Source organism: Artemia sp. Qi Xiang Cuo, chromosome 13, assembly GCF_049724085.1.
Source record: "Artemia sp. Qi Xiang Cuo chromosome 13, ASM4972408v1, whole genome shotgun sequence".
Classification (NCBI taxonomy): domain Eukaryota; kingdom Metazoa; phylum Arthropoda; class Branchiopoda; order Anostraca; family Artemiidae; genus Artemia; species Artemia sp. Qi Xiang Cuo.
In genome coordinates, this window is record NC_142806.1 from 16,425,201 (window position 1) to 16,438,855 (window position 13,655).

The 13,655-nt window shown below is 32.5% G+C and overlaps 1 protein-coding gene and 1 long non-coding RNA gene across 2 annotated transcripts in view; both read left to right on the forward strand.

Annotated features, from left to right (window-relative positions):
• qsm (Zona pelucida superfamily protein qsm) overlaps nt 1-12,942 on the forward strand; it is a 75,362-nt gene extending 62,420 nt beyond the window's left edge. The window contains exons 7-8 of the mRNA XM_089099265.1: nt 5,965-6,115; nt 12,486-12,942. Coding sequence (XP_088955391.1) covers nt 5,965-6,115; nt 12,486-12,700 — 366 coding nt within the window. The 3' untranslated portion in view covers nt 12,701-12,942. The remainder of the gene's footprint in view (nt 1-5,964; nt 6,116-12,485) is intronic.
• The window catches only part of LOC148945010 (uncharacterized), a 540,330-nt gene that overhangs the window by 349,484 nt on the left and 177,191 nt on the right, over nt 1-13,655 (forward strand). The window lies entirely within an intron of this gene.

Below are 13,655 nucleotides of genomic sequence, written 5' to 3' on the forward strand. Positions count from 1 at the left end.
AAATTCAAAATGAACTTTGAAAAATCAAGAACATGTAACTGTGACAAGGTAATCCACAACCAAACACTACTGAAATATTCCAACTCTTGCATTTCAATGAAAGAAATTCAAAATGAACTTTCAAAAATCAAGAAAATGTAACAGTTACAAGGTAATCCACAGCCATACACTACTGAAATATTCCAGCTTACATTTCAACGAAAGAAAATCGAAATGTGCATGAAACAATTAAGAACATGTAACTTTGACAAGGTAAACCATAACCAGACACTGCTAAATCAGACCAAATATTGCATTTCAACGAAAGCAATTCAAAATGAACTTTGAAAAAACATGAAAATGAATCTGTGTCATGTTAAACCACAACCAAACACAAATGAAATTGTACAACTCCTGCATCTCATTGAAATAAATTCAGGACGAACTTTGAAAAAACATGAAAATGTAACTGTGACAAGGTAAACCACAACCAAACATTACTGAAACAGTCAAACTCTTGCATATCAATTAAATATATACAAAATTAACTTTGAAATATAAATATCTTTAAAATTGGACACTGCAGTTGTACGTATTTCGATTTTCAGCAAAATAAATTCAAAATATGCTCTGAAAAATCAAAAAATTGTAACGTCGACAATGTCAAAAACGCCAAGAAGGAACTGAACTGTAACTTCTCTTACATTTCTGTGAAAGAAATTCAAAATTAACTTTGAAAAATCAAGATAATGTAACTGTGACAAGGTAAAACACAACCAAACACTACTGAAGTATACAAACAATATCATTATGAATAAATAAATTAGATCAGAACATTGACATAAATCTAAACTTCAAATGATCAAATGACCAAAACAACCAGCAACAAATCAAATAAAAAAACAAATGCTAATAAACTAAAGACAAAAGACAAGAACAATGAACAATCCCTAGCAATTCACTCAGTAAAGGTAAACCACATCCAAACACTACTGAAATTCAAAATGAACTTTGAAAAATCCAGAAAATGTAACTGTGACAAGGTAAACCACAACCAAACACTACTGAAATATTCCAACTCTAGCATTTCAGAAAAAGAAGTTCAAAGTGAATTTTAAAAATCGCTAATATGAAATATAGACTATTAGAACCACAACCAAACGATAGAGAAATAGTTAAAAAACAGATTAACAATATTAGACCTACAAACTCAACTTGGAAAATTATAGGAAAAGACAATCTGTAAATGTCATCAGCAAAAACAAAATACTGAAATATTCCCACTCGTCCATTTCAGAGAAAGAAATACAAAAAGAACTTTGAAAAAATCATGAAAATGTAAATGTGACAAGGTAAACCACAACCAAACACTACTGAAATATTCCAACTCTTCCATTTCAACGAAAGAAATTCAAAATGAACTTTGAAAAATCGAGAAAATGTAACTTTGACAAGTTATAACACAACCAAACACTACTGAAATATTCCAATTCTTGCATTTAAACGAAATAAAATTCAAAATGAAATTTGAAAAAAAAAGAAAATGTAATTGTGACAAGTTAAACCACAACCAAACATTACTGAAATATTCCAACTCTTGCATTTCAACTAAATAAATTCAAAATGAACTTTTAAAAATCAATAAAATGTAACTGTGACAAGGTAAACCACAACCAAACACTACTTAAATATTCCAAATCTTGAATTTCAACTAAAGAAATTCAAAATGAACTTTGAAAAATCAAGAAAATGTAACTGTGACATGGTAAACCATAACCAAACACTACTGAAATATTCCAACTCTTGCATTTCAACGAAAGAAATTCAAAATGAACTTTGAAAAATCAAGAAAATGTAACTGTGACAAGGTAAACCACAACCAAACACTACTGAAATATTCCAACTCTTGCATTTCAACGAAAGAAATTCAAAATGAACTTTGAAAAATCAAGAAAATGTAATTGTGACAGGTTAGACCCCACTCATACGCAAGTGAAATATTCCAACTCTTGCAATTAAACAAAGCACATACAAAATGAAATATAACAATTACATACCAATTAAGAGTGAAGAGGTCAAAACCAAAAACTAAATACAGTCCAATAAAAGCACTATCATTTCAACGAAAGAAATTCAAAATGAACTTTGAAAAATCAAGAAAATGTAACTGTGACAAGGTAAATCACAACCAAACACTACTGAACTATTCCAACTCTTGCATTTCAGCGAAAGAAATTCAAAATGAACTTTGAAAAAATAAATAAAATGTAAATGTTAAAAGTTAAACAAAAACAAAACACTAATGAAATATTCCAACTCTTGCATTTTAACGAAAGAAATTCAAAATGTACTTTTAAAAATCGAGAAAATGTAACTGTGACAAGGTAAACCACAACCTAACACTACTGAAATATACCAACTCTTGCATTTCAACGAAAGAAAATACAAAATGAAATTTTAAAAATCAAGAAAATGTAATTGTGACAAGGTAAAAAACAACCAAACACTACTGAAATATTCCAACTCTTTCATTTCAACTAAAGAAATTAAAAATGAACTTTTAAAAATAAATAAAATTTAATTGTGACAACTTACAACACAACCAAACAATAATTAAATATTCCAAATATATAAAAAAAGAGAAAGAACAAAAAATTGATATAATAAAAATAAATAAATTTTCACTGTTACTTTTTAAACCACAACCAAACAATCATGAAATAGACTATCTATTGCATTACAGTGATAGAAATTCAAATGAACATTGAAAGATCAAGAGAATTTAACTTTGACAAGGTAAAACTGAGTCTCTGAATCCCCGTAAAGCTCTTTTAAAAGATGCAAAAACTACTTATTTAACATAAAAAATGTCGTTTTTAATGACCACCAAGTAAATAAAAACCACACGTAATCAGGCAACTGAGTCTCTCAATCCCCTTAAATATATTTTAAAAGATACATAAACTACTTATTTAACACAAAAATTTCGTTTTTAATGACCATGAAGTAAATAAAAACCACACGGAATCCGGCAACTGAGTCTCTCAATCCCCTTTAAGCTCTTTTAAAAGATAAAAAAACTACTTATTTAACACAAATATTTCGTTTTTAATGACCACCAATTAAAGGAAAGCCGCAAGGAATCCGTAAACTGAGTCTCTCAATACCCTTAAAGCTCTTTAAAAAGATACAAAAAACTACTTATTTAACCTAAAAATTTCGTTTTAATGCCAACCAAGTAAAATAAAACAACACGGAATACGGCACCCTAGTATCTCGAACCACGTACAGCTCTAAAAAAAGAAAATCAAACAGATAATATAACACAAATAATTATTTTAATGACAACCAAGAAAAGTAAAACCACACGGAATTAGGCAACTGAGTCTCTCAAACCCTGTAAAGCTCTTTTAAAAGATACAAAAACTACTTATTTAACACATACAAAAAACTACTTATTTAATACCAAAATTTAGTTTTTAATGACCATCAAGTAAAGAAAAACCACACGGAATCCGGCAACTGAGTCTCTCAATCCCCGTAAAGCTCTTTTAAAAGATACAAAAACTACTTATTTAACACAAAAATTTCGTTTTTAATGACCACCAAGTGCAGCAAAACAACACGTAATTAGTAAACTTATTCTCTCAATCCATTTAAAGCTATTTTAAAATATACAAAAAATACTTATTTAACACAAAAATTTCGTTTTTAATGACCACCAAGTAAAGAAAAACCACATGGAATTCGGCAACTGAGTCTCTCAAACCCTTTAAAGCTCTTTTAAAAGATACAAAAACTAATTATTTAATACACAAAAATATCGTTTTTAATGACAACCAAGTAAAGAAAAATCACACGGAATTAGGAAACTGAGTCTCTCAAACCCCTAAAATAACTTTTTCAATGCACAAAAACTACGTAATAAATATAAAAATTTTGTTTTTAACGTGTACCTTAAAAGCAAACATCTATCGGTATCCTGAAACTGAGTCAATCCAACCCCGTAATGCTCTTTTAATAGATACAAAAACAAAATAGTAATAATACTAAAGACGTTTTTAATTTCAACAAAGGAAAGAGAAACCACAATGCATAAGTAAACTGAGTGTCTAAATCAAAGTAAATCTCTATTACTATATAATACTAATGAACACCAAGTAAATAAAAATCACACGGATTCCAGAAACTGAGTCTCTCAATCCCCGTAAAGCTCTTTTAAAAGATACAAAAACTACTTATTTAACATAAAAATTTCGTTTTTAATGATCATCCAGTAAGATAAAACCACATTGACGTATGCGACTGAGGCTCTCAATCCCGTTAAAGCTCTATTAAAATATACTCCCAATACTGAATTCACACAAACATGTATATATACATTACACTCTCGTAAAGGAAAAACAATCTTAATTAGGATAAATTGAAAATAAAACAACTTACAGCAAAATTATTATGTACACCCCATCCTTGTTTAACACAAAAATTACGAATTTAACTTCCATCATGTAATCGAAAACCCAAAGGACTCGTACAACATATTGGATCAAAACCTCTTACAGCTCTTTTAAAAGATATAAAACTACTTATTTTAAACCAAAATTTAGTTTTTAATGACTATCAATTAAAGAAAAATCACACGTAATTAGGCAACTGAGTCTCTCAAACCCCTTAAAGCTCTTTTAAAAGATATAAAAACTACTTATTTTAACACAAAATACAAGCAAGCAAATAACACGGGAATTCCTATACACGCAAGCAAATAACTGAGTTATTTTTACGTCACAATGTTTCACCTTAAAATCATTCTAATTATAGCATCCCATTTCTCATACTTTAATTACCTGTTACGCTTTCTTAACCATCGGAAGTTTAACCAACGTAAATTAAGTTATAGACAATACTGGTTTAATCTCTTGGCAAAGGTGTAATGACCTGTTTACCTACCAGAAAAACCTGTTTGGTACGGGGGCGTCGTAGAATTCATTAGAAGGACTATACTTCTGAAGTACCTTTAAGGTGCAATTTTTTTGATTTAATTTAGAAAACATGTAGCCGAAATCTAAATAAGAACCAACTAAATTTAAAATGGTCTGAACTCCTTATTTCATACAAGCACACAAATTATGTTCTTTGACCTTTATCGCATCATGCTGTAAGAGTTCAACCCCCCAAAACACAACTAAAGAATAAAGATAAATAAAATTAAATCCTATTTGATATTCTACATTGTATATTCTACCTCTGTTTTGGATAGAATATTCCTGAATCCCTTCTTTTCTTCAATATTTTTATTTGTCTTACTTTTCCTTTGACTGATTAATTTTACATGTGGGTGGAATTTTTCCTGGGGTGTTGCTAGCAGGGGGGGATTTCATGGGGGAATTTACACGGGGATTTTTGGGGCAGGAATTATCTGGACACCAGTTTCCAGGTAATGGTTCTCTTTCATTTTATGTTCTTTTGTGCGCGTCTTATTTTTCTCTTCTGTTTTTGTTGACTACAACACCCTCATGGTATGTTGGTATGTGCTGGTATGTATGCTGGATGTTCCCTGATATGCTGAGTAAGCTAAATTTAGGTTATATATGGCAATTCAACGCTCGAGAGATGATAGGCTCTTATTCAGGCCCGTTCAGCTCTCAGCAATTTAACCACTGTCTAGTTTAACAATATTTGACGAATAATTTAGATCTCACTTTGGAACAAATCTTGGTACATTGTACAGTTGTCGGAAGTGTAGTCGCATAATTTTAATCTATGCTGGTAGAAAAAAAAAAAAAAAAAAACAGTTAACGGTAGTCTAAAGTGGTCGCACAGGTGTACGGATTGTGTTGCATCCGAGATGCAACTATTACCCCTACTTTTAGAAGGGAAACATGATTTTAACCTCTTAAAATTCAAATCTGCTCAAGTTTGAAAAAATCGCATCTCCTCAGACTAAGATTTTAGAAATGAAGTTTCTAAGTGTATCTAATCTTTCAGGTTGAATGCAGCAATGGACAGATTGGCTATGGAAGAAAAAAACGAAGTATAGCATCGAACAGTACCCTGCGACACTCCAATAAGATCTTCGAAGTGAAAATAACAACAGTCCTCATGGTTGATTATGTTGATGGCGAGAAGCTCCACAAAGGTAAATCTAAATTCAAAAACTTTTAGCTCAAGATTTTAAACTCAAAATTCTGGCAGTTCTGAAAAGTCAAAATGAATTTTTTGGCATGTTTCTCGTGGGTTTAAAGAAGGTTCTTCGGCCATATCTTTGTTTCAGGGATAAAATATTTCCTGGTATTTTACATTCAAAATATTTCCGAGATAAGAGGACCTGTAATCTCAACAGAACCCCTATTGCATAAACAAACATACAACCCCAAAATTATAATTGGAACTTAAGATAACTAAAACGATAAAATATAAGAATTCCGATTAGGTTAATTTATATAAAATATATTATATATTATATAATATTATATAATTTATATAAATTATATAAAATTCCGATAAAAAATAATATTAGGTAATAATATAGATGAATAAATAATTATTAAAACGAGTAAAAATTAAATTAAATGCTCAAATCAAACTTAAAACGAACAAAAAATAATACAAACATGAGTTTGGCTACTGCCTTTTTTCCCCTTCTCTTGCCGTAAAAGTCTATAGCCTGTTGTGTCATATGCGTTTATTGAAAACTATATGTACCTTGACTATAATTAAAATCAAGTAATATAAATTAATAATAAATATAAATAATAAATAGAAAATCAAGACGACTGGAAACAACTTATGTAAATAAACTGTACATTTAATAGGCTATATAGTTACATTAATTAATCCCTTGAAACTCAGCAATTCAAAATAATCACTGTATGTATCGTTTTTTAATGTTGTAAATATAAAAGAAAATATTTTTAATATTTTTCGTTTCCAGTATAACATAAATGACGCAACAAGCTTTAGACTTTTACGGTTAGGTGAGGGGGAGAAACGCATAAGTCAAGCCAATATTTGTGCTAATTTTGTTCGTTTTAACTTTGACTTGAATATTCAATTTAATTAGTAGCAGTAGTAGTAGTGGCCCTGAAAGTTTCTAAGATTGCAGTTGCGTCTTTTTCGATAACTTGGATGCCGATATCTTCTTTTGATTTAACTCAACGTAACGACCAGCATTCCCCAAAATTTCACCTCAATACCTTTACTTTTTCGAAAAATACCCTTGATCAAACATGCCCCCTTTTCCCAATAAAGGACCTTATGTAAACAACATAAACAAAGGGCAACTTGTATAACTTTGAGCAAATTTACAATGAAGGAAAATTTAAGGAAAAAAACTCTAAAATCAAAATAGCGTGCTAAACCACAATTATTTTTTATTTGTTTATATTTAGCAAGGATCCTTTTAAACAAAGGGCAAAATATGACTCTTTGAGGTATTAATTATATTAATACAAGATTGAAATTTATAAAAAATTGAAACGAATCTTATGTATCAGAATTCCCCTGGCGCCGTGCGGGATCGACCCTCTCCACCTTCAAGCGACAGGAGCAACCGGATCCAATACACCACACCTGGGTATCTGGTTAAGTTATTTTAAAAGATAGTGTTGATTCAAAAAGTTCTTAATGATAAATCCTACATGTTATATATATGGACAAATTGGATCGGATTGGATATTTATATATTGGATATTTATATAAATTTATCGGAAAAATAAATTAGGTAATATTATATTATTACCTAATTTCCGAGAACAGAGCCCCTATTGCATAAACAAACATAAAACCCCAAAATTATAATTGTTTTCGAAGCAAAGGCGGAAGCTAGCCTCTTTGACCTTCTTGGATTCGGTTCATTAGCGTTTAATGATATAACATTTGGACAAAGGTCAACTACATTGGGTGAATTGAACTTTACTCTGTCAGACTTTAATAAATTATCATAGATAGAGTTTAGCCCATATTCACCTGTATGCCGATTCAAAGCAATATTCTTGAATAAGATTTTCTTTATTTCAAGAGTTTCACGAAAATTTTGTTTTAAACCCCGATCCCTAGAAATCAAAGCGACATTCTCGAACAAAATAAAAAGGTCTAGAAAATTGAAAATAATTATGTTCTGAAAGGGCTGAAGTAAAATCTTCAGACTTAGAATTTTGCTTTAAAGCCAAAGAAATAGAATCTCTATGTTGTAATAATCTCATTTCCAAACTCTGGTTAGTACGTCCCACATATGAGGTTCCGCAAGTACATGGGATCTGATAAACCCCACTTTGTTGCCCCAATGAAGTTAGATCTTTCCCAGAATTTAGAAAACTACCCAAAGTATTATTACTCTTTAAAGCTTCCCTTAGACCATTGCTTTGTAAAATTCTTTTGTTTTTCACTTAGCCCGGGTACATATGGTAAGGAACAAAAAAACCTCCTTCTCCCGAGTTGTCTCTAAGACTTCCTTAGAAATCTCTAGAAACCTTTTTCTTCTTTTTGAAAAAGTCTGGTTAATTAACCACTCTGGATACATGTTGCTTATTAGTATTTTCCTTAGAAAAGACAATTCCTCCTCAAAAAATTTTGGAGAGCAAATACTAAAGATCCGGTCAGTTAAGGAAATGATCAAACCAATTTTTATTTGGCGAGCGTGACCGGAACTATAAGACAAAAATCTATTAATTTGTCGGTTTTCTGTAAATTTTAAAATCCAGCCTATTTTGATTTTTCAAAAGAAGAACATCAAGAAAAGGAAGTTTCCCATTCTCTCCCAATTCAACAGTAAACTTTAAACCCACCCCCAAACAATTAAGATGTTCCTAAGATCCTTTTGATTCCTCCTCCCCATAATCCTTCATAAGTTCCAATTATAATTGGAACTTAAGATAACTAAAAGGATAACATATAAGAATCACTAATCACAAAATATATACTAATCTGGCTGTTAAGTGATCCAATTAGAACCCAGATATAATATAACTTGAAACTTGCTTAGAAAATTCAAATGGAACACATATTTTTCTGTCAAACCTTGGTACAAGCATTAATTGAAAATGTTTTTTGTGACTGCTCAGGATCCTTCTCTAAATGGCTTAAACGGAAAAAGCTTGACATTCTTTTCATTCAGATTAATGGAAAAATTTAACTTCTGCTTAATCCTCGGTTGTCGAGCTTTCTTAGCTTAACATTTTAAAGAACCACTTTGTATTTTCCCAACCTCTAAGACATCCCTGCAGCTATATTTCAAACCAGATTGGTTTGTAATTTCAAACTAGATGATTTTTCCCGCAGTAAAATTCACCTCTACAGCTAGATTTAAAACCATGTTGGTTTGCAATTTCAAACTAGGGGATTTTTCCCGCAGTTTGAGCCACCTCTACAGCTGAATTTAAAACTATTGGTAGGCAAAATTTCACTTACGTGATTCCATCGGTAATTTCCCCCACGGTTTGAGTTACCTGCAGTGCTAGCTTTTAGACTCCACTGAGTGGTAATTGCTGCTTTGTGATTCCCTAAGTGATTTCCACCCTTGGTTTGAGGAAGTTTCATAACATATTTTCAAACTTTTTTGGCTGTTATTTTCAACTTAAGTGAGTTTTTATCACACAGTTTAAGCCTTTTCTGGAACTGGATTTCAAATTGTTTGGCAATTTTTGCTTACCAAGGACTGTAAATATTAAATCTGAAATTCTAAATTGGTTATGTGAAAAACTTATACCACCATCTATGTGTCGAAAAATAAGGAAACATTTGGATTTCGTTTTTAATGGAAAATATATCCATATGGAGTTATGGAGTTTTCGCTTATAACAGGCGTCAAAGTTCAAAAAAAGGAAACGTGGGTAAAAACCTGGCGCAAAAACCAAACAACTTCAGAAGGGGTAGCTTTCCTATGAAGTCGTAGCTGTATTTGGGAATCAACTGAATGTTAGTGATTGAATGAAAAGCGTTGTCAACTTTAGCAAATTCGTTTGTTCTATTTATTTTCATGGCTTTATGTGGCAACAGCGACAAAAAAGTGATAGTACACTAAAACCTTATTTTTTTTGGAACAGCCAAACGAAAAATCTTAGAAAAATCAGTGTCTTCTGGTCTAAGAATTGCTAAGATAGATCCAGGAGAGAGGACAAAAAAAAATATTTCTATTTTGATGACTTGTATTTTAAGTGATTCTCTAGGCCTTTTCCCTCGCAGTTTGAGGCACCAGTGAACCAAGATTTGAAACGTCTACGGATTTTCCAAGGCCGTATCCAGGGGGGGGGGGGAAGTTACCCGGTTTGAACCCCCCCCCCCCCCCGAAATGTTGTTTGACTCGTAAAAACGTAACAAAAATGGACATAAACAAATTTTGTATACGTTTTTTGAGGTTTTTTATGTGACCCCCCCCCCCTAAAAAAAAAATTAGTAAGCCCCCCCCCCCCCGAACAAAAATCCTGGATGCGCTTCTGGGATTTTCCATTATTTGGTTGTTCAATTTTTTGGGGACACAGTGCGTCTGTCCGTAGTTACATGTTCAGATGGTATCCAAGACTATACGCACCAAAACTGTCCCTCTGTACTATCAGCCTCCGTATTTTCTAGCAATATCCCTTCCTCTCACAAGAACTTGATTCCAGAAATCTCGTGAAGCAGGCTGAAGCCAATGCTGCGTCGGCAAAAGAAAAAAAAATCCTCAGAAACTGTGTGGTACCGAAAATGGGTATATCTAAGTGAACTGTGGCGAGCCCGATAAAATAGTGGGACGTTTGTTGTTTTCTATGTATAAGCTTAAAAGTGGTAAATATATTAATTGATTTTTAATACCAAATATAGTTAACTTTCTTCAAATGTCCTTTTTTCGTTCGCTGATGACAGCACACTTGGCACTCATGGGAGAAATGAATCAGAGCTCCGGTCAAATCTATTAAATTTGTTTGGGAGTAATTTTATGGTTGGATGCTAATTATCTTATCCTAATTTTTTTTAAGACAAGTTTTTTTTTTCTCGCACGTTTCTCAGGTTTACCCTCAGTTATCTGGAATTCCCTTGTCAAATAGGACTATTAGTATAAAGATTGGTATGTTCGATTTTTGGGTGTTCCTATTGATGAAAACATGTCTTTTAAACGTTTATTGATTAATTCAACGTTGACTTGATCATAATAATATGATCAACATTGACTTGATCAAAATAAAATATGCAGGAGTCCTTTTTTAAGAAGCATTTACCTACTTTTTTCTGATCAATTTTGAAAGTCCTTTTTCACTGTTTAATCCAATCTTATGTTTCTTCCTGTTCAATTTTATGGATGTCAACTTTTCCTTCTCTTTTATTACCCCTTTCTAAGGTTTAGATTAAGGCTAGAAACCTCAATCAGGAAACTAGTCCTTCAGGAGTTATCCCTCTACCTCAGGGGCGGATCCAGGATTTTTTTAGGGGGGGGGGCGCAAAATACGTTGATCCGAAATTTTTTTTAGGGGGGGGGGATAAACTTGCGTTAGGAGGAAGTTTAATTAACCCAAACTTGGGTTAATTAAGTCAATTACACTACTTTAGACTACGCTAGGGGGGAGTGCCCCCCTCTGGATCTGCCACTGCTCTACCTGACGTCGAATCATTATATTTTCTTCTAAAAGAATCTTTTACTTTTTCTCAGGTTTTTGATGACCTCTCTCAGCCCCTAAGAGCTCCACCGTCTTTTAACTCTGATCCCAATAATAATCATCTTCGGAACGGGAAAAAGTTATACTCAAATTCCTTTGAATCCTTCCGTAAGCTTAGATTTCATTCCTGTAGCGTGTCATATTGCGTGGAATATGGCACCGAGTCAGCTCTGAGGTACAACTCTTTTAGCTTGTTCAAAAAATTCTTAAATTTTTGGTTCTGGCTTCTTCGAAGTTTCTTTTCTCATACTTGCGCAGGAATAATTGGAGTCTATTTAATGTGTTTAATCAATTTGTTTTGTCTAATGTGTTTTTTTCTTGTATTCTGTTTATATTTGTTTTCTATTTATTTTTCTTACTATTGAGTAAGTGACTTGTGTGTCTTCGCCTTCCTTTACAGGCCAATGACCATTTGTGGGGTTTAGAATGATGTATTATTGTATGTATATTTGTTTTATTATGAATAAATTATTATCTTAAAAATTAGATGAGTTGTTACATATTGATTTGGTCTTTCCTTATACCAAGCGATTTCCATTAAAGACATATTAAATGTGGGTGACGATTTCCCATTAACAGCATTTGGAATACGATTTTGTCTTCTGAAGCCATTTTTTGGAGGGATCAATGATATTCCATTAGTATACATCTTCAATACCTTTTCCACTTCGGACAAAGAAATCAGGCCATAAATTCACGTCTATTTGAACCTTTATATACGATGTTTATTTATTTTCACTGTTTTAAGTGTAAATTTTCGTTCGGTCTTAAGAATTTTTTGCTACTAATGAAGAGTTGAGAAAAAGAAGAAGTTATAGGATTTGACCCCTATGGGTGCGCTGAACTAAAATAAAACCAGCTCAGCCTTCTTTTTTTTAGATTCACTTGGTCAAGTGGCACGCTTGCCAATTCGAAATCAGGTAGTTCGATCAGCCGAAACCCATGAACCGCCAATAGAATCAGTCAACCGCTCTTTGCCAAATATCGGAGGAGACGCCAAACTTATTTCGCCGATTGAGCCGAAATCCAATGCTGCCATTCTTTCTAGTTCTTTCGTATTTAGTATTTTAGTGACAGCAGTTTTGTGTTTTTAAGTTCCTTTGTTGATATTGTGATTTCGTAATTTTTATTGAAACAGTTACCAGTTTTAACGCAGTGATTCATACAGATGGGAAATTGTATAACAAAAGGAGTTGGACCCCATCAAAATTGTTTTGCTTTTAATTCCAGTTTTATCGCTTTTATATACATTTGCGTTTCACTTTATGTGCTTATTTTTGTGCTTTATTACTACACGTCTGTCCCAGGTACAATCAATAAAATGCTGAGTAATCCATACCAGATAGTTTTGCCTGGAAGGGAGGGGCTTGATGCAAAATATTCAAATTAACCAGATGTTTAATTTAAGTAATCTTCAAAAAAAAATTCTGCTCGTGTGATAATATACAGACCATGTTTCTCAACTTTTTTTTGTGTTGTGATCTCCCTTGTAATGAATAGTAAACAGGCAAACTATGAAACAAAAATATAAGGGGAGCGATAGCTAAGTTTCGTGTGTTTTTCTGGCTGATTTAAAAAAATAACCTTCATTTTTTTCAACTACATCGTGTTTTCTAGAAATCTTCGTTTTTCCTTCGATTTCTAGTGACACCTACAAAATCATCGCACAAATCCTAATCTTAAACGCCTGTCTTGGTTTACTCCGTAGGTTCACTTGTTAATTTCCCCCCCCCCCAATAAAATTTCCCCCAGATAATCGCATTCTAGCTGAAAATTCCCCCCGGAAAGTTTCTTTGGACAATTTCGGCTGAATTTTTTTTCTTAGCACACTTTTATTTGAAAAGAATTTCTGAAAATACCCCCGCCCCCTAGTAAAAAGTTACTCCTGCAGAAAAATGCCTCTGGTGTATTAGTCCCGTGGAAAGCCCTCTCATGGTGAATTTCTCTCGTGAAAAACCTCTCCCTACGGAAAGATACTCTAGACAACTTCAACCAGGTAAAAATTTCTCCTCGGACAATTCTCCTTAGTATCAAACAGTTCGTGGTAAC